A 20,868-nucleotide genomic window follows, 5' to 3' on the forward strand; every position below is an offset into this window, starting at 1 on the left:
CAGTCCCGCTATCTTCAACTACACCAAAAGAGCTATAGGGCAAAAACTATATACTCTTATATTTATCTATGAAGAAATAGGTTCACTAAATTATAGCAGCCAAAAATAACCTGTACGAAAAACAGTAGCAAAAAAAGATGTGCCAGGATAAGAATATTGTGGAAAGCAAAAGTAAGAGTTTGTTAACGTAAGGGGCTACCAGCAACAGTAATTTATCCCACAGTCGAAAAGGCAGCTGTCAACATAGACCTTCTAGCTCCCATGTCCTCTTCTATAAAAGTTCCTACACCTAATATATCTACTGCCACTAAACTAAATAGTGCAAATTAGAGATCTGCCCCTGTGGTAACAAAGAACATCTCAATAATCCTATTAGCATCCCCTTACAATCCAGAGGAGAATGCAGTCTCAGAATTGGAAAGCATTGAAAGTCACAAACCGGATTCTATACCATAAACAACTAGACCTACAAATCTGGCTGCAAGAGTTAATACACTTATCGATTTTCTGGATCTATTTCCAGATTCTTCCTCGTGCATTCCATTGAACAGGTAACACCTTTTTGGCATATTTTACGCAATTTTACACCAAGACTAATATCCTTCAATGATATAAAGCATGTGAACCCACTGCTACCATAAATGAGTACAGCAAATCCTCTGACAACTGAGATTGAGTTTTGATCTTACAATATTTTAAAACGTGTTCTTGACAGTTCAGAGCAGTTACAGATTGAGATTTTGTGTTATGCCACATTTTAAAGTTCCCAATCTGGTGCCAGTCGAAAGAATCTGTCACAAAACCTGGCCTATGATGCCCACCAAACCTTGAGCTTAAATCCCCGAAAGATTATTGAAAACTTTTTTTTTTTAAAGCCACTGCACGAGTGTTGGAGATATGGCGTAAGCAATGATTCGGTTGTCCAAGATCCTGGAAAAGAAACCCAAGAATCTCTATGAAACGAATTACATACTGCTGCCAAGGAAAAAAAGCCAAGAAATGTTGGGTTTTCGTATCCCATGACCACTGCGGAGGGGCGAATAAGGTGGAGCATCATATCCGTGGTAGTGCATGGGTCGAACATTTTGAGAAATCCTACGGCAGGAGTAATAACAGCTAATTCTTCATTAGTCCTCCCCTTCATGACGTGGAGAGCATCCATTACATCACAAATTCAGCTCTCGTGATACTACTCCCCGAGCCAGAGAGCACCGTCATCTGCCAGAAGATAAACCAGGCCCCCCAGCCCCGGCGTTGTCGTTTTTGGACATGTTTGCGCCGAATCTAAAATTGGGGCCTTATATTAACAATCGTTTTCTACACAGTATTGGTAGTTAACACTATCCGTCCTTCAGGGCTCTCAGTGAGTATTGTTCCACTGCATATTTTGCTCAGATCTCACAGCTTCCCTTTTTATGCAGTGGAACAATATTCACTGAGAGCCTCGAAGGAGGGGTAGTGTTAATCAGGCTTTGTATGGCCTGTGTACACCAAAATTGAAACAGTTTCATTGTATTTAACTTGTATAGATATAGAAGGTGCTTTGCTCTGGTTAATAGCGCCAAAGTAAGACCAGCGCTAAACTCTATTTGGAGAAGCAGAGCATTGTTGCAAGCAATAAAAAGCTTCTACACCGAAACTAGTACTAATGTTTGCTAAAGCCTGGCTTGGGAATGTAGTGGTGGTTTTGATATCCTGATAAGTGTTCGCTAAGGCTTTGTGCTCCTTTTTACTTCTGTAAATTCACCCCCGGTGCGCTCAATTACACCAGTAATACTCTTGGCAGAAGATACTGTGCTTCTGTACTTGACGGACAATACCATGTATAAGCAAATGAATGAATTGATCAACCACTGCAAGAAGAAAGAGTTGACAACGTTGACACGAGTCAGCCCGACCCTAAGATGGAATCTTACAATTGGTGCTAACCATTAAGAAAACACGCTGCAATTGTAAACTAAACTGGCATGCACATTTAGAGGTGGCTACTGCTCTAGTCAAGAGGACTACTAATGCTGCCTAGAAATAATAAACGCAAGGGACCGTATTATATATACATAATGCACCAAGGGCACAATAGGCATGTGCAACCACTTTCGGCACCCCTGGGGCACAGTGGTAATACAGAAGGGACCGCAGATGCTTGTGCGGCCCCGAATGTAATCCCAATAACACTGGAGCTCATGTAGCGCAAGCACTACCTTCAGAAGGCGTTCCCTCATTTGTGTAAAAGTGTGGTCTCATGCAAATTAGAGAATCTCTTTGCCTCTGCATCCGTGACCTATTACAGATGCGTGTGCAGAGGCAGAGAGGCCCTTAGGAGGCTCACTGATAGTGTGCCAGGAGAGGTGCTGCACTGTCAGTGCACCCAGCGGCACACGTATGTGCAGTCGCTCCCTGCACCCGAATGCAAGGGAATCTCTGTTCCCTCTTAAAAGTGCAGGCAGCTGTCGCCTGCACTGTGAAACAGAGTGGTTTGAATGCAACCTCAGCGGCCCCAGGACAGCATGAGTTTGCGGCAGTCCTTTGGCAGCACATATATTGTAATAGGGCGCGCTATCCCGGTTTGTGCCAAGCACACCTGCTTAAATGTGCGCCGTCGCCCAAACAGGAACAGTACGCCCATTATATAATATAGGACATGGTCGGTAGACAACCTTTTAGCATAATTCTTCAAGTACTTTGACTAAAAGCAGTCTCTGTAACCAGGTATGGAACCGAATTATGGAGCTATAGCAAGACCAAAGAGCGGCAAATAACTGAGCACAGGATTTTAAGATCCTTGTTGAAGCTAGGATCTAGTACTCCTCTAGCACCACTCTACCTAGAGACTGGTAGTAAAATCATTTTATATATTATTGCACTTAACGTTTGGCTCAGACTGAAAAATATCGTTTTGGGGTACCACACCGGAGGACCATGCGGGAGACGACCTATCTTCTAGAGTAGTGCTTACAACCTTGAGACTTGGGCATCTTTGGAATGACCCTAGCACCACTGGACCAGCATGAGTCAAATTAGGTAAAGAAGAGTATTGGTCCTGGAATTTAAAAATGTTTCTACCATACACAGGGACCTCCATGTTGATAATTATCTATTGCATAAACTAAGAACAAGTCTTGAACTTCCTTGACTTGCTATATCCAGAGGCACAACACATACTTCGTACATCAGGTTGAGTTGCCATCCTCCCAACCAAAGTGCGTCTGGCAAAATAAAGCAGTATGGCTTTAAAAAAGGATTTTTGCAGCTGTGATTTTTGGTTGTCGTGAGACATTGCACTCCTGACCTATTTAAGCAATATGTACGGTTCATTTACCGGTATTTAAATTGTGTTGTGTGTTAGAAAAAAATACATCCCCTTCACATTTCTTTTCAGACTCTGCACCGCAGCAAGATTATCACATGGTTCACTTTAGAAAATGCTCCCACTTTGTGATCAGCGAAAGAAAAGTAAACCCCAATCTTCATGTTAAAATAATAAACAGCAATTTGACAGAAAACATCTCACATTCGCCCTCCTGTCTTTGAACGCACAGGAGATGTGACAAGATGGAAACATAATTTAAAGGTTTCTTTATTGCCCATTCATCTTCTGAACTCCAGTATGATTATTTTGGGGATGCTACAGCACCCCCGCCTCCCTACTTCCAACTCCTATGGCAGAAACTACACCATCTTTAAAAAAAAAAAAAAAATACAGATTTTACCTGCTTCTGCTAGGCTGAAAGAGACCACATTTTAGACCAGGGTCTTAAGGCCTCAAGCCTCATGCTTTCAACAGCTTGCACAGGGAGCCCAACACCAGTCAGGCAAGCCCTGGTTGGGTCCTGTCGAAGACCCTAGCCAGTGTTAATCCTGCAGTTGGAAGTGTGAGAGGCGAAGCGCTCAGTAGGTTGCTACCCACACTCAGGCCTGCCATACAGGTAAGTTCCGGCCCCATCAAATCCTGGCATATAATTAGGTGCAGTCACAGCCTGACCTGCTGTACAGGAAAATGCTGCCAACACACAGGCCAAATGTACAGGAGAATACAGCCCAAGCCCAGCGCCTGTACATCAATAAGTACAGCCAACACCCAGTCTTGATATCCAGGAAAGTGCTGCCTCACATCCAGTCCCTTGCACAGGGAAATATAGCTCACGCCGAAAGTACAGGGTGCAGCAACCCACAGTCTGCTTGGTAGGAATCTCCCGCGCTCTGCTCCTTGACTGTCCCCACGTCCCTCCAGCAGTCTGTCTTCGGAGTCTGTCTGCAGGTTCACCGGCAGCCCTGGCTCCCTCTCGGGTCTTGGGCCTGTGTTTGGATTTCCAACAATGCACAGACTTGAAGGAGAGGCGGTAAGGACGGTGACATCACAAACTTGGCATCGACTCTGGGACAGGGTCCAGGTGCCTCCGGGAGCCTTAGCACAGGCAGCAGTAACCGGTTTTTGGCCCACGCGCTCCTTTAAGGGTTAAGCCGTCTGGAGTATGTCTCGTGCGTCTGATGCTGAGCGAGCAGGTGACTGGAGGCAGAGGGAAGGACGCGGTGCGTCATAGTACACACTCGTCAAGGGAACACCGCGCAGCCGCCCCCCAGCAAGAACCTGCACCAGGTATCCCACATAACTCCTAGAGTGACACGCTCCAGCAGGGGCCAGTGTCATCCATGTATCCCACATCACTCCTAGAATGACCCACTCCACCAGGAGTCTGCACCAGGTATCCTATATCACACCCAAGAGTGGCACGCTCCAGGTATCCACATCACTCCTAGAGTGACACTATCGAACAGGAGCCTGCACCAGGTTTCACACATCACTCCTAGAGTGACATGCGCCAGGTATCCACATCACCCCTAGAGTGACACGCTCCATCACCAGCCTGTGTCAGTCAGTTATCGCTTCCCTCCAGGGCCGACCGACACCCAGTGTCCCCCCCCCCCCCACCAGCAGATAGGAGTCTGTACCAGATATCACACAGCTCAGAGGAGTATCACACATCTGTGCCTGCTTCCAGCAGTTGCACAGCCTACATATCACACACCCCTCCAGGAGTGACAAGCTGCACAGGAGTTGGAGCCAGTCAGGTACCTCGCCCTTCTGGGAGCGACACATGCTGGAGTGTCACAGCTTCCTCCATGAGTGTCCCACACACCGCATCCACCTGCAGCAGGATCCCTTCCTATGCATCACTAATCCCTCTAGAGAGTGACGCCTGCCGGGTATCGAGCATAGCTCCAGGGGTGACTCGCACCCTGTACCCGTCTCCAGTAAGGGTCTGTACCAAATATTGTACATTCCCGCTGTAATGACACCGCTGGTTATTGCCCATCCCTCCATGGGTGACCCACACCGTTTTATGGGTGAGTCCTTCAAATCAGTATTAAGTCTCCACTATGTCACATGATTTATCAATCAAATATCAGCTTTAATTATATTTTGGAAATTCGACCATTTTTCAAATACAGACTTTTTAATTTTGATGCACACGTATTAATTCAGGCAAGCCAAAACGTCTCGTATATTCAGCTGGACTGCACGCAAGACGGCTACGTAGAGGTAGCTGGAGAGCTACCACTTGCAGGTGCAGCTCCTCTGCTAAGGCGGCGGAGCATCGCACACTGCTCTTAGAGCAGAACGAAGGAAAAATTAAATGATAATAACCCCGTTATCATTTTATTTTTCATTATGGGGCTAGGTTAGGGCTGGGCTTGGGTCACAGGTGGAGGAGTGGTTTGAACTGGTTTCCCTCTTGGGCCGGGCAAACAGTAATGTGCACTATGCATGTTCCCCACTAGGCTGCATTACACAGGCTGGTGAAGAACATGCCCAGGATCCCATTCCCCATCTGAGCGCTGAACCAGGGCGTTCAGACCAATCAGTGCTGCATTGCAGCATAGTGATTGGCTCCGAGGTGGGACCCTGTGTGCTTCCTGCTTCCGCCGAAGCTGAGGAGAAGGCAGCGTGAGAAGGGACAGAAACGGCAGGCGGCAACAGGTAAGTGTTTTTTTTTTTTTTGCCCCGCCACCCCCGTTCCCTGTCAGCTGCCACTAACCAGTTGCTCACGAGCTACTAGTTGAAGAAATTCGCTCTAAAAGGTTTTTATATAACATCATTTAAGCGAGAAACTCTTAAAGTGCTAATCAAAAAAATAAAAAAGGGGGGAAACAGCTACCGACCTAGTTATACTACAAAACAAAGCAACGGGGAGGGAAAGAGACATGGAGAGAGAAGACTAAAGTGGAGGGACAATTAATCCTCTTTGTAAGTAAGTTAACAGTTTCAGGCTTCATTATGAAACGGAAAGAGGCAAGGATGGGAGATTGAATGGAAGAATTTTAAAGTGGGGGTGGGTGGGTAATAATGACATGCAGCGTTTCTAATTGTTTTTTTGCTAAAACAAAATTCGATCTGATTGATTAGAAATGATGCGGTTGAGAAGAAGACTTTCGAATAAATTATTTTCAAACTATTTGATTAGAAAAATATCTTCTGAACCGAATGATTCGGACAACTAACCGAGACATGGTTGCAAGAGTTTAAACCTCTCTGATTTTCCAACATTAATAGAAGATTGGATCGTGATTAGTAAGAAGAGGTAATCGATGAGGAAAACTTTTGTTTTGGATTTATTTCAAACAATATTTTTGAGCTCCTTAGGGGCCGAGAGTCTAAGAGGCTCTGTTTAGGTCATGCCTAGAGGCTGCTTAAACTCTTGTTGAATACCTGTGAAAAATATCTACATAGAGTGGGCTTTGGGTCAGCACTTGTGTGTGATTAAAAGGCTTTCTTCTCTACCTCTATTTGATGCTCCTGATTCAGTGGCGCTTCTCTCTGTTCTTGAATTTGACCTATACCTACAGCATTTGATTGGATGAATTGCATCCTTCCACTGCTGACATCAGGGAACTATTTTTCCAACAGTATTTTAGCACTCCATGGGATTGTATGGCTTGTCTCTCCCCTATCTTAAATTGCTTTTTGCAAGCAAGGCTCAGCAGCCGCGCTTTGCTATTGGACATCGTGTTTACCTGCTTGTGTGTTGCTCTCTGGCTGTTCGTTGTTTTGGAATGGCGAATTATTAGTAAAGTATAACAACCTGCATGAGCACACATTGTGCACAGACTGTTGGCGGTCTTGGTCATCCTGGTATTTTTTTTTTAAAGAATACAAAGAGTGTGTGTGTGTTTTTTTTCTTCACACATGGGCAGCCATGTTGGATTTTTTTTCTTTCTTCAAAGTATATCAGAAATCAGTCCAAGATGGCTGACAGTGTGTTAGAGTGCATGGAATGGCATCTTGGATTAGCTGGCTCATAAAAATAGAATTCCAAGTTGACTGGTGTTGCACATGCTTGCATAAGTGCTCGTAGGTATCCATGTTTGAATGGTTTTGGCCATAAAGTATGCCAAACCACACAAGCATTGGCAAAGTCAAAAGCTGTGCACCTGTATTTGACAGGCGAGACCTATTGGATTTGCAAATGCTTTTTTAGGTCTCGCCTGAGCCAGCGCATGCGGTGCTCTGGCGAGACTTTTAGTGAGTGGGCATTCAAAAATCCGACCACATGCTTTCTGTGTGGCCTCGAGCGTGCGGTTACGCACGCAGTTACGAGCAGAGACGCCATCTGGCTTACCTCTCTCGTCATTCGCTCAGCTCATCGCTTGTGGGCACACAAAGCGTGTGGACGCTGCAGCCGCTTTCACTTTTGCTGCCGCGCGCCGACTCGCTCCGCCCTCTCCATCTTCTTTTGGAAGACCGCTTGTTATTCACAGTTGCTGTGACTTCGACAGTCACATTCTTTTATTATATACTAATTTGATTACCAGCAAAAAAAAATCTTTGCACTTAACCGACGTGTTTTCCATCCCTCCTGCCTCTCCCACTGATTGCCATTTAGAGCTCGGTGCTCTGCTGGTCTGCAATTTTTCTCCATTTAATTTTATACTTATCATTCGTCAATATGCTTTATTACAGATTATATGCATTTTAATGGGGCTATCCAGCGTCCGTGAGAAGGCAGTTCTCTTTGCCCGGGACCGCGCTGCTAAAGATCGCAATAGGCATTCTATAATATTTTTTGGATGAGGTCAGCTTGTGTCAACTTGTGCTTCGAGTGTCTAGTGAAATCATTAATTAAATGGAGCCTCTTTATTCATTACCGCATGTAAAGCCTTCCGGTGCCTTGTTGGCTTTTTACACACTACGTAAAAACCTACAGATAAAATTTAAGAAAAAATGTCTGAGGCACGCAGGTTTTATTATGGTAAAGTCTACGTAAAGTTGGGTAGGGGTGATGAGGAAACCGCTGGCAGCATCTCATTTCAATAGCTGGTGGGCGGTTTGTGTGCCGTACTATTAAAATGGACCTCAGCAATTAACATTCAGAGCTCGCGACTGTGTGAGGTGAACAGCTGGCCTGGCATGACTAAAGAGTACTGAGACCTCTGCGCACGTGCACATGCCGGCGGGCATTAAATAATTGGGCTGCGATGGCACACGCACTGTTTGCAAGGCGGCCATTGTCACCCAGGGGAATTCTTGCTCAGAACCGTCTATCTGAAACAGTGAGTGCCAAAACAGCATTGACAAAGCCAATAGGGTGACTATTTATAGTTAAAAAATATGAACGCCCAATGAGCACAAATTCTTTGGAGGATATAAGTAATACAAAAAATCCAGTAGAATAGTACATAAGGAAATAACTATTTGGTGAAAATATACACAAAAATGATGTTTTCTGTGTGCCCTGTCATCCAGCAAATGCTAAACTGCAGCTTTAAGATGAATAAAAGGGAGGTGGGGACCCCCTAAAACGGGTGTGGTTTGAGAAGCCTTTACTTTAGACGTTACCTATGTAATTAATACATGTGAAGTAGCATCCTATGGTTGACAAACTCAGAAATGGGGTCTCAATGGTCAAGGCATAATCGCACTCAGCAGAGTATCTTACATAATAGTTTCTAAATCAAATTTATCCAGGGATGCATCACAAGGTACTATAAGATGCAAGGAACCTCACAGCGGCACACATCGACATGCATAATTTTTTTTTTGCTATTATCCTCCCAGTGTTGGTCGGAGCAGATTAAATAACAAGCATTTGCAATGCTATCGGTCTCGCATTTGTGAAAGTCAGAGCTATCTGGGTGGTCAACAACAATGTTTTTCACTTTTTGTTTTGTTGGCAGTGGAGTGATTTAAAGAAACAAGCATTGGCATAGCCAGTAGGTCTCGCCTTTGGGACCTTATTTGTGTTTAGCCATGCAACAGTTGGTGGTGTTGCAAATGCTTATAAGGCCCCAAAGGCTAGACCTATTGGCTATGCCAATGCTTGTTTCCCTTCTTCCCAGGTAGCTGGCACCAGACATATTTTGTGTAGCGGGGGGGACATTGGTTAATGGACATGGGTGGTTAAGCAGAGTAAATAAATGTGTGGGAGGTGGGGTTGGGTTTAGGTAGGAGTGTTGTACATGCGCCTTGTTTCAAGTGCAGACATTAACGAGATCTGGTAGGGATACATTTGAGGACTGTTACAGATGTGTTCTTTCCTCACCAGATCCATCCAGCTCTGCGAACAGTACACAAGCGCCTGGCACAGGACTGACGGTAAGGGAGTGCACCGATGCGCACGCAGGTGAAAGTGTATGCCAGTGCGCGCAAAGATAAGTGATAGAGTACCAGCACAGATATAACTGAGTTGACCATCACATGTAGAGGTAAAGGGGAGTTGATGAATGCACAGAGAGGTACCAGCATATGCAGTGATATGTGATAGCACATGCAGAGTGAGAGTCTTGAGTCCAGCTAGAACATATCCTGGTGGGGTATCAGAGTACACACAAAATCTGAATTGAGGGTCTCACATTTGGCTCTTGGGTTTATATATTTTTTTTCTTAAGAGGTTTACCTGTGTTTTTTTAGGTGTCTTTGAAGAGTACCAGTACAAATAACCTCTGAGAATGACTTTCTAGTTAATAACTCCTGAACATTTTCATTTCCTAAATGTGGTCAACCATGAAACTGAAAGACTATTGATCCAAGAATCTGAAGACGGGGCCCTCCCTGGACTGTGTCCGAGTGCAGAGTGGGGAGCCGCCAACATGCCTACATCTGGGAGCACATCACTGCCCCACCACAGCTGCCTCAGACAAGAGCGAGGACTCACTTGAGGACTGCTACTTGGAGCAGAGCCCTATCTTACGGTGTTCCATATGGGAGCGAAGGGGGCCCACCCACAGCTCTTCTAGAGGTTGCCCCCTCTTACTGCCCTTGAGAACAGAGCTTTGGTCCACATACTGCTATCCCAGAGAAAGGGATGGGAAGGCCACCCACAGGTGTCCATAAGACCCAGCCACAACTGCCTCAGACAGCAGTGGCTCAGCTACAAGACTTCCTGGCAAAAGGGCAGGGCCCAAGGCTGTTCCACAAGGCCAGATAGGAGTCCTCTCATACAGTGGGGCAGAGATTCACTCGCACTAAGCAGTCCAGTGGGCTGGAACCCACCTATGACAGTCTGACTGACAGCTGCCTCAGAGTCCTGAGGCTCTCACTCAGCTCTCGGATAGGGAAAAGGCTTGTGTAGATTGAACATTAGTTGATCTAGCACCGAATCCTAGAGCCAGGGTCAATCACTTGCTAGTTCAGCAGCAGTCGAATCCAAGCACATATGCCTTCTTGCATGGGTGACTAATGCAATACCTGCACTTTGGAGTGATGCACAGATTAATTGCTTACAAGGTTATTGTCTTTGTTCTCCCACAGGAACCTCAGCGCATTGCTGCTATCACTGTCCCCTGTGTGGTCGGAGGGATAGTTCTCATCGGAATCCTCGTCTTTGTTATCCTCAAAGTGCGTGAAAAGCGCCAGACAGAGGGCACCTATCACCCGAGCAGTGAGGAGCAGGTGGGTTCCCGCGTGGAGACGAGCAACGCCTTGAAACTGCCTCCAGAGGAGCGGCTCATCTGACCTTTGTGAGGGAGTGTGCTAAACTTTCCTGCCATTTTGGAAGCCAGTCTTCACCCGGTCCTTACCGCAGGGGACCAGGCTCCGTGTTTATGCCTCAAGTCCTGAGGTCACCTACAGCTGATGGGAGAGACTACACATTTATTAGAGAAATAACATGATCACATCATTGTTGGCAGATTTGGGCAGGAGGCATCCGGGGATTTGGGCCTAATCCTGTAATATATATATGCTGGGCCTGATGGCAGCAAAGACTTCTCTTTATAGGGTGGGTCAGGTTGATGGTAAAAAGAAGGGGGCTGCCAGTGGGCGAAGGGGCAAAAGAACATCTCAGGAAAGAAAGCTGCACAGTTACTGTGAGCTCTGTCCCTTAACCCTAACTTTATTGGCCCATCATTGCCCATGCAGTATCATGTGCCTATATTTATTATACTTATTCAAGCTTTAACATGTGTGCCTATAGCCTTTGACTGAAACTTACCTATGTGTACAGCTAGCCCCTGTTTTGCACACTTCGGTCCTCTGCCTAGTGCTTTGAACTTAGTTGCTGTTGGCCGTCCACTGACCGTGATCAAGGGCTTCCATTTCTGGATAAATAACTTTTTCCATCAGTCTTTAATTACCAGTACATTTTTTTGAGTATTCCATGACCTCACATTTAACACACGTCTCAGATTTGCCTCCCCAAGTCATTGATTGTGTTTACCCTCTGACCTAGGCTGCTACTCTGCTCTTATGCGTAGACATCAGCTTTGTGATGTCATCACAGACAGTACCCTGCTGCTGAGCTGTGATGTCACTACCTATTTTGGCTTGTCCCTGGGCCATGATGGCATTTTCTCTGGTAACTTGTACCTTGGCTGTGATATCGTTAACTTGAGTTGAGTCCCCCAGTGCTGTGATGCTTCATAAAGAAGTAAGGAGGGTGGGTAAAAGTCTCCTCTAAGGATCTAGGATAGTCTGAGTGAAGTTTAAAACTAACCCTGTGTTGTGTGTATGACTTCCTTCATTGCACCCTTATCTCTTGACTTGAATGCCCACTGTCCCCATTTCCCTTCCCACCTTGAGATGGGCTGTGTGTCTCTTTCAGTCATCTGGCAAGGAGCTAGGAAACTACTGCAAGGACAACCTGGCAGCGACGTGTGAAGACGAGAGGGCATCACACACGCAGGGATCTGCTGTCTAGTGATATCAAGGATGGACCTTCCAAGAGACGGCTGAGGTCCCACTATGACCCCCGGATATTTTGCTGTGCTCTGGAGCTCACATCTGCTTCACTGCCACTGTGTTGTGCACGATTGGGGCACTCGCTGGAAATTGCATTGCTGGTGCTTTGCCTTCTGTGCTTAGGCCAAGGTGTTTATTCCCATCTCTCGCTATATTTTATTTATTAGTAAATGACCATTTCCTTAAATTAGTAGCTCACCATACCCCTACCTAAGCCTTTCCTGCTGTGCCAAAGGCATGATTGCAGAATTATTTTTTTTACACTGGGATGTCTGCTGAGTACAGATATAGCCTCCTTAACACCATCCTTTTCTGTGATCAGCAGCTAGTACCGAAAATCCCCTTGTGCCACTGATCTGGCATTATCAAACCAACCACTTCTTCCAATCAAAATGAACTATGAAGCAACACAGTGTCCTTAAGCCAGTTAAAGGCAGTTGGAACTCATGGAGTCCTCTATGCTATCTTGTCGGGTAACTCACAAAATGACAACACCACATAGGGTCCCTGCTGTGGTGAAGTAGTTCCATGTTTGTGACTGCCCTAATTTAATACATCTTTTCAGAACCTTTCTGTTCATTTCCAAAAACTCAATGATGAATCTTGACTCCCCTCCACTTGCCTCACTCATGAGTCTTTGACTCTCTTAACACAATGCACATTATCTTTCTCAACCTCCAAGAGGAAATCCAGATCCTAAAATGCATCCTACTTGTTCCCGGCACACAATGAAGTTAAGTCACAGTTTCCCCAGACTAAATGCTCTTTTGTTCACCGACATGGTCTGGAGGTAAGATGTTGCACCTGATTTTCAATTGGCTGAAGGTTTGAGTTAAAAACTCCAGGTCATAACTTATACAGAAGACAGGAGTCTGGTTATTGACTTGCTCTGGTGTGCTAAAAAGCCACAGCCTAGGTGTTGGTTTCGAGACTCTTCACACTTGCCCCACCCCAAAGATGCTGGTACGTATCTACCAAACGCTTTCAGCTCACCTCCATGGAACACATTGATGCAATTGTGATCAGCTGGGACCCTCTACCTTTGTTCACAGAAGTGCCTGTGTGGATGTCACAATGCGGTTTCTCTGCTTTATCTACCTTCTAGTTCAGTCCAACTCTGCTGAGGCTCACTTGACCTTTTTTAAATTTTTTGATCTGGGCAGGTGCTATTCTATTTTTAATGGGGCTTCCTGCTTCTCTGCGTAGATTCTTACTCCTGAGGTCTCACTTCTGAGAGTCTTGGTCACGATTTATAGCTATGGATTGGTCCTGATCTGTAGCTTTGACACGGGTCTTCGTCCATAACTTGGAGCTCACCCATAGCTGTGGATGCGTTCTAAGCGGACCTGCAGCATGTATGGGTCCTGGTCCTTAGCCGCCGATGGAGTCTGACCTCTCGCTATGGATGTTGCCTGATCCATAGCTTCAGACAGGACCTGAACCATTGCTTTGGGAAGGCATTAAGCTGTAGCTTTTGGTGGCTTCCTAGCTGCCCCTTTGGCTGTACCCTCTTTTGTAGTTCTGGATTGGCTCTGGTATGTGCCTGCTTTTGCTTTCTGCTTCCTATCTTACTTTGGATTCATCGCTGATGCTGCACACCTTTGCCTGTCTTTGGACACAACAAGCATTGTACAGACTTTGAGCCTTGCTAGAACGCAAGATGAGATTTTATCATGTTCTTAAAAGCAATAAATCTATTTTAACACACATGGTTGAATGTGTATCTTTTATTAGGCGCACATAATAAATATTGGTAGGACAAATTGCTGTGAAAAAAACTGCTCCCTTGCAAGCAGGGGTAGTCCCACTGATGTGTTGCTGGATACAGGATCCTAGGTGGCTTGTTCACGTAAAGGCCAATGACATCTTTCCATGTTTAGCTAGTTATAGGCAATTTTTTGGCATACCCAATGCATTTCAGGCCTTGCATAGATCCTTCTTCAGGGGGTGTGTAGCTATCAGTTTCTGTTGCTGAAAAACCCATATGATATGTAGTCAGAAAGGAAAGTTGTGTACATGATTTTTGATGTTATTAGGTAAACCCATTCTGTGTATTTGTTCTCTCGGGTAATGTATAAGAGCAGTCCGATTGCCACATCTTTAACATAGATGACTGTGGGATGACCCAATGAATTACTCTATGTGAAAGGATTATACAAAGTGAGGTGTATGATATGAACGATTAATCTATGTATGGAGATGGTAATGTGTCCATGTTACCATTCATATGGTCACCTGCTCTGTGAATGGTAGTGCAATTTTTCTGAAACATCTCATATGCAACTATGAAAAAAAGACTGCATGCCATATCACATCACAGTTAAAGATTTACAAATTTGGTAGATTTAAAATCGTATAGAAATATTCCTAAACTGAAATTGGCATGTTATTTTATTTGCATGTAGCTAGTAAGTCAGCATTGGGTTAAAACACAAAATGTGACTTACCATGCTGCTGAAGAAAAATGGATGGAGATTAGTTGCAAGCGAAGTCCGTTCCTTTAACCCTATAGGTCGGAGTTCATACCTTTTATCTCATTGGTAAAATTTTGTTTGGGAAGCCTAACGTTTTTGTGTCTAAAACCAGGCATCCAGGCATTCAACCAATCGGTTTGCTTGTGAACATGCTTACTTGTTAACCAAGCATTGAAACAAAAGTGGACGAGTTAATTTGTAAAAGGTCTGTGCTATACGTGAAAACAACTCTGATATGTTGGAATACGCTATACTGCTATATGTTGTGATCTGCTTAGTATCAAATAGTCATTTTCACTTTTTTTTTTATACAAAAAAGTCATAGCAGCTACAATATTTCAGAAAAAAATGCCTAACCATAATGTAAATCAGTAAGTAACCCTGAGTCAACCCATTAGTCTAACTAAAATGTTGCATTGGGGATTCCGTAAAACTCACTGTAAATAGCTAAAAATAGATTGAAGATATTGTACAGTATTGAAACAACACTGAATAGCCAACATGGAAAATGAAGATTACTATATACTTAATATTAGATATGATTTTAGTAACAAAAACGTTTAATGTTTGGAATTTGTATGGCCAAGCCATCTAGGATCTTATATCGAGCAACATTGCCGTCCTCAGTGGGACTATCCATTATTTCCAAGGAAGGAGGTTTTTTCATGTAGAGACAGTATTCTGAGCTAGAGGGTACAAAACTCAAGTAAGCTTATGAGGTTTAGACAAAAGGTTATTAAAAAAAAACAGTTGTGCACTCATTGGAGCCATATCAAGTACTATACATTTTTTGTGTTGTTTCAATTGCTCTCTGTCTATTGGATATACCATGTTTGGCTCACCCAAAAGGTGACAAATGCAGGACAGTCCTACAAAAATTGGGGGTTAAGCTGTTATTATTAAACTCCTCTTAGCCCCTTTAGTGTGGGTGTTGGGCACTGGCTGCCACCCGCACCACCTCCCCAGTGCACGTGTCAGCCATTGGCCTTCACTTGGGAGGCATATAAAGGTCCCTTTTGGTGGAAGGAAATTCGTGGCACCCTGAAAAGTCTAGAACTTTCCATCCCATAAATGTGAGGAAAATGTGTATTTTGTCAAAGTTTAAGATTTGCAGGGGGTTCTGGCTAAAACCAACCTGATGAGCCCTACACAAGTCACCCCACCCTGGATTTCCCCAGGTGTCTAGTTTAAAAAATGTGCTAGTTTGCTAGGTTTCCCTAAGTTCTGGCTGAGCTAGGGCCTAAAAGCCACAGCTACCCACTTTTCAAAAGTGTCAGTTTTCAGGGGAAAAATGTGATGCGTACATGTTGTGTTTTGGGCTGTTTCCTGCCTCGGCCACTAGGCCTACCCACACAAGTGGGGTACCATTTTTATAGGCACACATATGGGAGTATAGAATAGTAGAGCAGTTGTTATTACCAAATGGATTTTGCTACATTTGTGCCTTCCAAATGTAAATCATTATGTAAGAAAGAAGGCATTTTGAAAAATATCCTCTAATTCACATGCTAGTAGAAGTACCTACAAATTCAGAAATGCATAAGAAACCACTGCTCCTAAACTCCATATCTGGTGCCCATTTCAGAAATACATAGGCATCCATGATACTCATTTTTCACTCTACATATTTCACCATATGAATTAGTCTATACTCGGTACACAATGAAAAACCATTGTACAGTGTAGCTCAGTTGTGGGCTATGGGTACCTTAGGTTTTTGGGAAAAGCTACAAAATCTATAAAACACTGCAACCAGAAGGGTCTAGCAGATTTAATGGTATATTGCTTTTGTAATTCAACCATTGTGATGAAAAGTTACAGATGAAAACGTTGTCACACATGGCGTTTTTTTCCTACTCATTTTCAGTATATCTTTATTTCAACAGTTAGTTTCTTTCGGACAACCTTGAGGGATCTGCACATATGACACCTTGCTGAATTCTGGAGGGTGTTGGAAAGGAGTTAAAATACTTTATTATACCAATCCTACATCATGTGTATTTTAGGTTCAAAATACCTAGCACACTAACCTCTGTCATGTTAGCAGTGTGTATATATATATATATATATATATATATATCTTTTTCACATTTACACTGAGATGCATCTTTGCACCCCAGAGAATACAAATGTGCCTTCTTTTTTTTAAGACTGTACAGTAATGAAAAGAGCTAAAACTTATTTGTTTGCTTTAGATGGCACAAGGTATATAAGGAGGTTAACAACCATTTACTGTACTTAAAAACAATCACACACGTGTTTTTGAAGCGGCACAATATAAATGTTACAAACCTTGGAGAGATTGATATGAAGGCAGTTAGACAAATCAGATGCGGATATATGAAATCAATCTTAACTACAGGGGGAAAGCAACGTGAGGCAGTTGAGCAAGCCTGAGTTCAAGGAACATTTTTATGAGTGCAATTGAGCTACCAGGGATATTGAGAAGTAAGTTTGGAAATTCTTACCTCTATGATAGTGTTATAAAGACCGTTCTGACATTCAAATTATTAGGAATAGCAATAGGAAGACATGTAATTTAATCACCTAGAGATATTTGTATCAAAGCAGTTGGGTGACCTAAATTGTCGGGTATGATGTGAAGAGGAAGCTGGGCAATGCAAAATATTGGCGCTATCCATATGTAAGCAGTTGTCTGACTGTAATATCTCGAATAAAAGGTTTTACAATGTCCCTTAATGTGATCTTAGGATAACTCCGTGAAAATGTTTGCCAAGTTAATCAGTCATGGGGAGACCAGAAAGAAAGAGAAAAAGTAGAGAATAAATTACTTTTAAGACTTTCTAATATTGGTTACGTTATTTTATTGTATTAGTTCAGACTGCCTGCTGTCTGTTTTTCAACTTGGGGGGCGGGGGGGGGGGAGAGGTGGGCGGGGGGACGTTTTTTTCAGATTGGAATCCAAGTAGGCTGACTTGACCTACGCTATTTCATCAGAGTTGACCTGAGTCTGTATGTGGTGAAGGGGTTAGGTTTGTGTGTTTTGGCCAATCCAAAATACTCAGATGTATCTAATGTCGGATGTGGCATGGTTGAGCATTTGGTTCATAGGCAGAAGGACCATAAATTGTCACGTTAGACTGTCTTAATCATTGAGTAGTGGGTGTGTGATTTAAATGTGGGTGAAGTGTTGCAAAATGATTTTACAATTTTCTTATGGCTTTCTTAGATCGGTAGGATGCCTGTTACCCTGAGGTTAGACATGGTAATTTGTTGCGTATAACCTTTATAGTGGGTATGTTAGTGGATTTGTCTTTTATGGTGGCAATAAGAATACAAATAGCTTACAATTTTCGTGGGTGAACTAAGAAAACAAGATGGTTTCCTTTTTGTTTCACGGTTGAACCATGATAACAAGATGGCTTCCATCTGCAAATTTGTGCAATGTCTGGATCTGGATACGCAAGGATGACTTGATGGGATGGATGGATTCACTGTTTGTTCAAGCAAAAGAACAAGGCCATATCAATGGAAAATGATTAATTATCACAGGAAAGACATGATTCCTATGTATTGCATGACAAACGGAACGTCCCCTTGTAAGGAAGATATTTTTCTATTCAGTTTTCTAATAAATCAGAGCTGCTTATAAAGTCATCCGGTTAAGCAACTGTATGTTGTTTCCAATCTAAAAATAGCTTTGTTTATGCAGGTGTTACTAGATTTTGCAATAAAAGTAATAGTTCAGGCAGAGTTCAGCCAGTTTGCTTGCAGAATCATATTTATTTAGATAATAGTATTGGAGTGTTGAGGGCAAAGGTCAATGCTGTGGATCTATGTCGTCTTGGTTGGATGCCCCATTTCCAGTCTCTCATCTTGGTCAAGAACTCTCTCTCAAAAACCTTAAGAACCTCTGAAGAAATGTCTCCAAAATACCACACGTGGAAAGTCAAATAGATGGGACAAAATAAGAAAACATGCCTTTAAATAAGTTTGTCGGTTGTATTTTGTTTACAATCAAGATTAAAACAATTTTTAAAAAGCCATGCTACCTTTTGTAGCCGCCAAGACCTTCTAACAAGACGCAACAGTGGCAACATTTGGACTACTGTCAAGTGTTTTCAAGCAGGTTTTGGGAGGTCTGTCACTAGGTGATATTTCTTAATGTTAGAAGGATAGGGGCACACATGACTTAGGCTTGTGTGATCCCATTATACAAATGGCCTCATGATAGGAGAGGGAGTGGTAGAGAAAGAGAGAGAGCTTGAGGTTGTCTTTATAGGGGACCTCAAGAGGGATGTAGGTACACAGGCATAACCCACCATGCATTTTATTCTAGATCCCATTGTGTGGTGTTGGCAGTGAGTATTCCCTGATAGTATTGGAATTCAGGTCTGGCCCCCATAGCATGATAAATATAGTCCTCTAGTGGGTTTTCAGTACAGAGGGCCTACTGCAGGTGTATGGGTAAACAGTAACTTTGGTCATGTTACAAATGACCTCATAGTAGGATCGTGGAAAGATGGCACCCTGGAGACATGTACATGTACAACTGTCTGAGGTTATTCTACTAACGGTCCTGTGATGGGGTGGCTATAGAGAGGGCTCTTGGAGGTATGTAGAAACATACAGCTATGTTGGTAAATACCTTAATGGGATGTTTAGAGAGTTTTCATTGGACCGGTTTGGCACTCAGGACTAGCCCCGTACATGCTGCTGCTTGTTCCGTGGTGTTGTGTTGGCAAAGAGCTCTCCTGGTTAGTGGTGTACAGGCCTGGGATCCAGAGTGTTCTACACATGGTCCCACTTTGGGAGTATGTAAAGGGGGGGGGGCTGAAGAGCTGGGGGTGCTACAGGTCTGGTGCTTTAGAACAGTACTCACAATCCCATAGTGTTGTGTGGAGGGATATATAGGTTGACCAGTCTGCCTCCAAGGGCATTCAACTTGTTGCACCGGTCCATGTGACAATGTGTCAACTGTCACCGTTCATGATTTGGTGTTAGTGAATGAGCTTTAGACGACTGTTCAGACTTTTAGACCTCAAAGATCTTTTTGAGTTCAGACACCTTGGTCAGGCCTGGGGAGTTGACTTTGAACGCTTTCTTTTTCCAGGAGGGGCTTAGTGACCCATCAGCATCTCTAGGCTTGTAGTCAGATGTACCATTGGACTCCATCTCCTCTCCCCCTAGCCTCGCTGGGCACTCTTCACATACCTCAAGTCTGCTGTTTGGCCTGAGTTTCTCAAGAGGTGCAGTGTCTATGTCTCCGGCCCAGCTGTAAGCCTTTTGCCTGGCCCTGGTTTGGAAATGTGCCACACTGGATAGGACACTGGAAACATCTGCTTTTTCCTGTGTCTCTTGAATTCCTTCAGGCTGAAGTTTGATGTTGGGGCTCCTTGGGTTTTGCTCACACCCCTCTGATTGCTCATCTCTTTCTGTACAACCTTTTCCCTCTTCTATTTGTGGCTTTGTGCTGCCGGTGCTCAATCCTTGTGCCATCATTTGACAGGGTGTGTCAGTGCTTTCATCTGCCCGGACATCAAGCTCTTCTTGCTCATTGATGCCACGGTCCCACATTCCACTGCCCTTTGAACTGTGGCACTTCCATTCAGGAACAGTGGCAGCCAGTGGCACCACAAGGCTATGTGAGGTGACATCTTGTCCCTCCTGAGTGCGCACATCTTCTGGTTCTTCGGAAATGGAAAGCTCGTCAGATGAAGGCAAGGGATGGTCTAGTAAGGGCTCTCTATCTGGGTACCAGTGACCGCTTCCAAAGGGCTCAGAGTCTCTCCTGCTGGTGAGGTTCAGGCTGTCATCACTGGGAGGGTTCATAGATTTAATCTGAAAAAGAGAATTAATTGAATGTCTATTATATGCATGCATACATGCAGGATGAAGGATAAGGAGTCTGTGGGGACATACACACATTTACATTCTGTCACTCCAACGTCATGATCGAAGGAACTGGATCATTCCATCACACACTCTCACCATGGTGGACCAGCATAACTTTTCTGGCATTAAAGTGCCCCTTCACTTTGCATTCATCACAATCTCTTGCTGTTGCTTCAAAAATACTGAAGTTGAGCCAGTTCAGAGGGCAGAAAGCTCAACAGTGGCGGCCAAAGCAGATAGATTTGTTACTGTTCAATGTATGTATAAAGCGCCTCTGCTTCATAACCAAGATTTCGATTTTTTTAAAGACCAAAAGACTAATGTGTGAACATGATCAGGAAAGGAATTTGGGTATGGGTGTGG

General features: G+C 43.9%; 2 protein-coding genes across 9 annotated transcripts in view; one reads left to right on the forward strand and one right to left on the reverse strand.

The window, feature by feature from the left end:
- The window catches only part of CRB3 (crumbs cell polarity complex component 3), a 66,235-nt gene that overhangs the window by 36,932 nt on the left and 8,435 nt on the right, over positions 1–20,868 (forward strand). For 3 of the 4 annotated variants that reach the window (XM_085600515.1, XM_085600512.1, XM_085600513.1), the window contains exons 3-5: positions 9,543–9,592; positions 10,748–10,888; positions 12,039–13,882. In XM_085600515.1, coding sequence (XP_085456641.1) covers positions 9,543–9,592; positions 10,748–10,888; positions 12,039–12,134 — 287 coding nt within the window. In that variant the 3' untranslated portion in view covers positions 12,135–13,882. Of the gene's footprint in view, positions 1–9,542; positions 9,593–10,747; positions 10,889–12,038; positions 13,883–20,868 lie in introns of those variants that run through there. The other variant, XM_085600516.1, reaches the window with a different exon arrangement.
- Positions 18,371–20,868, reverse strand: part of DENND1C (DENN domain containing 1C) — a 233,203-nt gene continuing 230,705 nt past the window's right edge. For all 5 annotated transcript variants that reach the window (XM_085600510.1, XM_085600509.1, XM_085600511.1 and 2 more), the window contains one exon: positions 18,371–20,451. In XM_085600510.1, coding sequence (XP_085456636.1) covers positions 19,645–20,451 — 807 coding nt within the window. In that variant the 3' untranslated portion in view covers positions 18,371–19,644. The remainder of the gene's footprint in view (positions 20,452–20,868) is intronic.

Source organism: Triturus cristatus, chromosome 4_2 (genome assembly GCF_964204655.1).
Source record: "Triturus cristatus chromosome 4_2, aTriCri1.1, whole genome shotgun sequence".
NCBI lineage: Eukaryota > Metazoa > Chordata > Amphibia > Caudata > Salamandridae > Triturus > Triturus cristatus.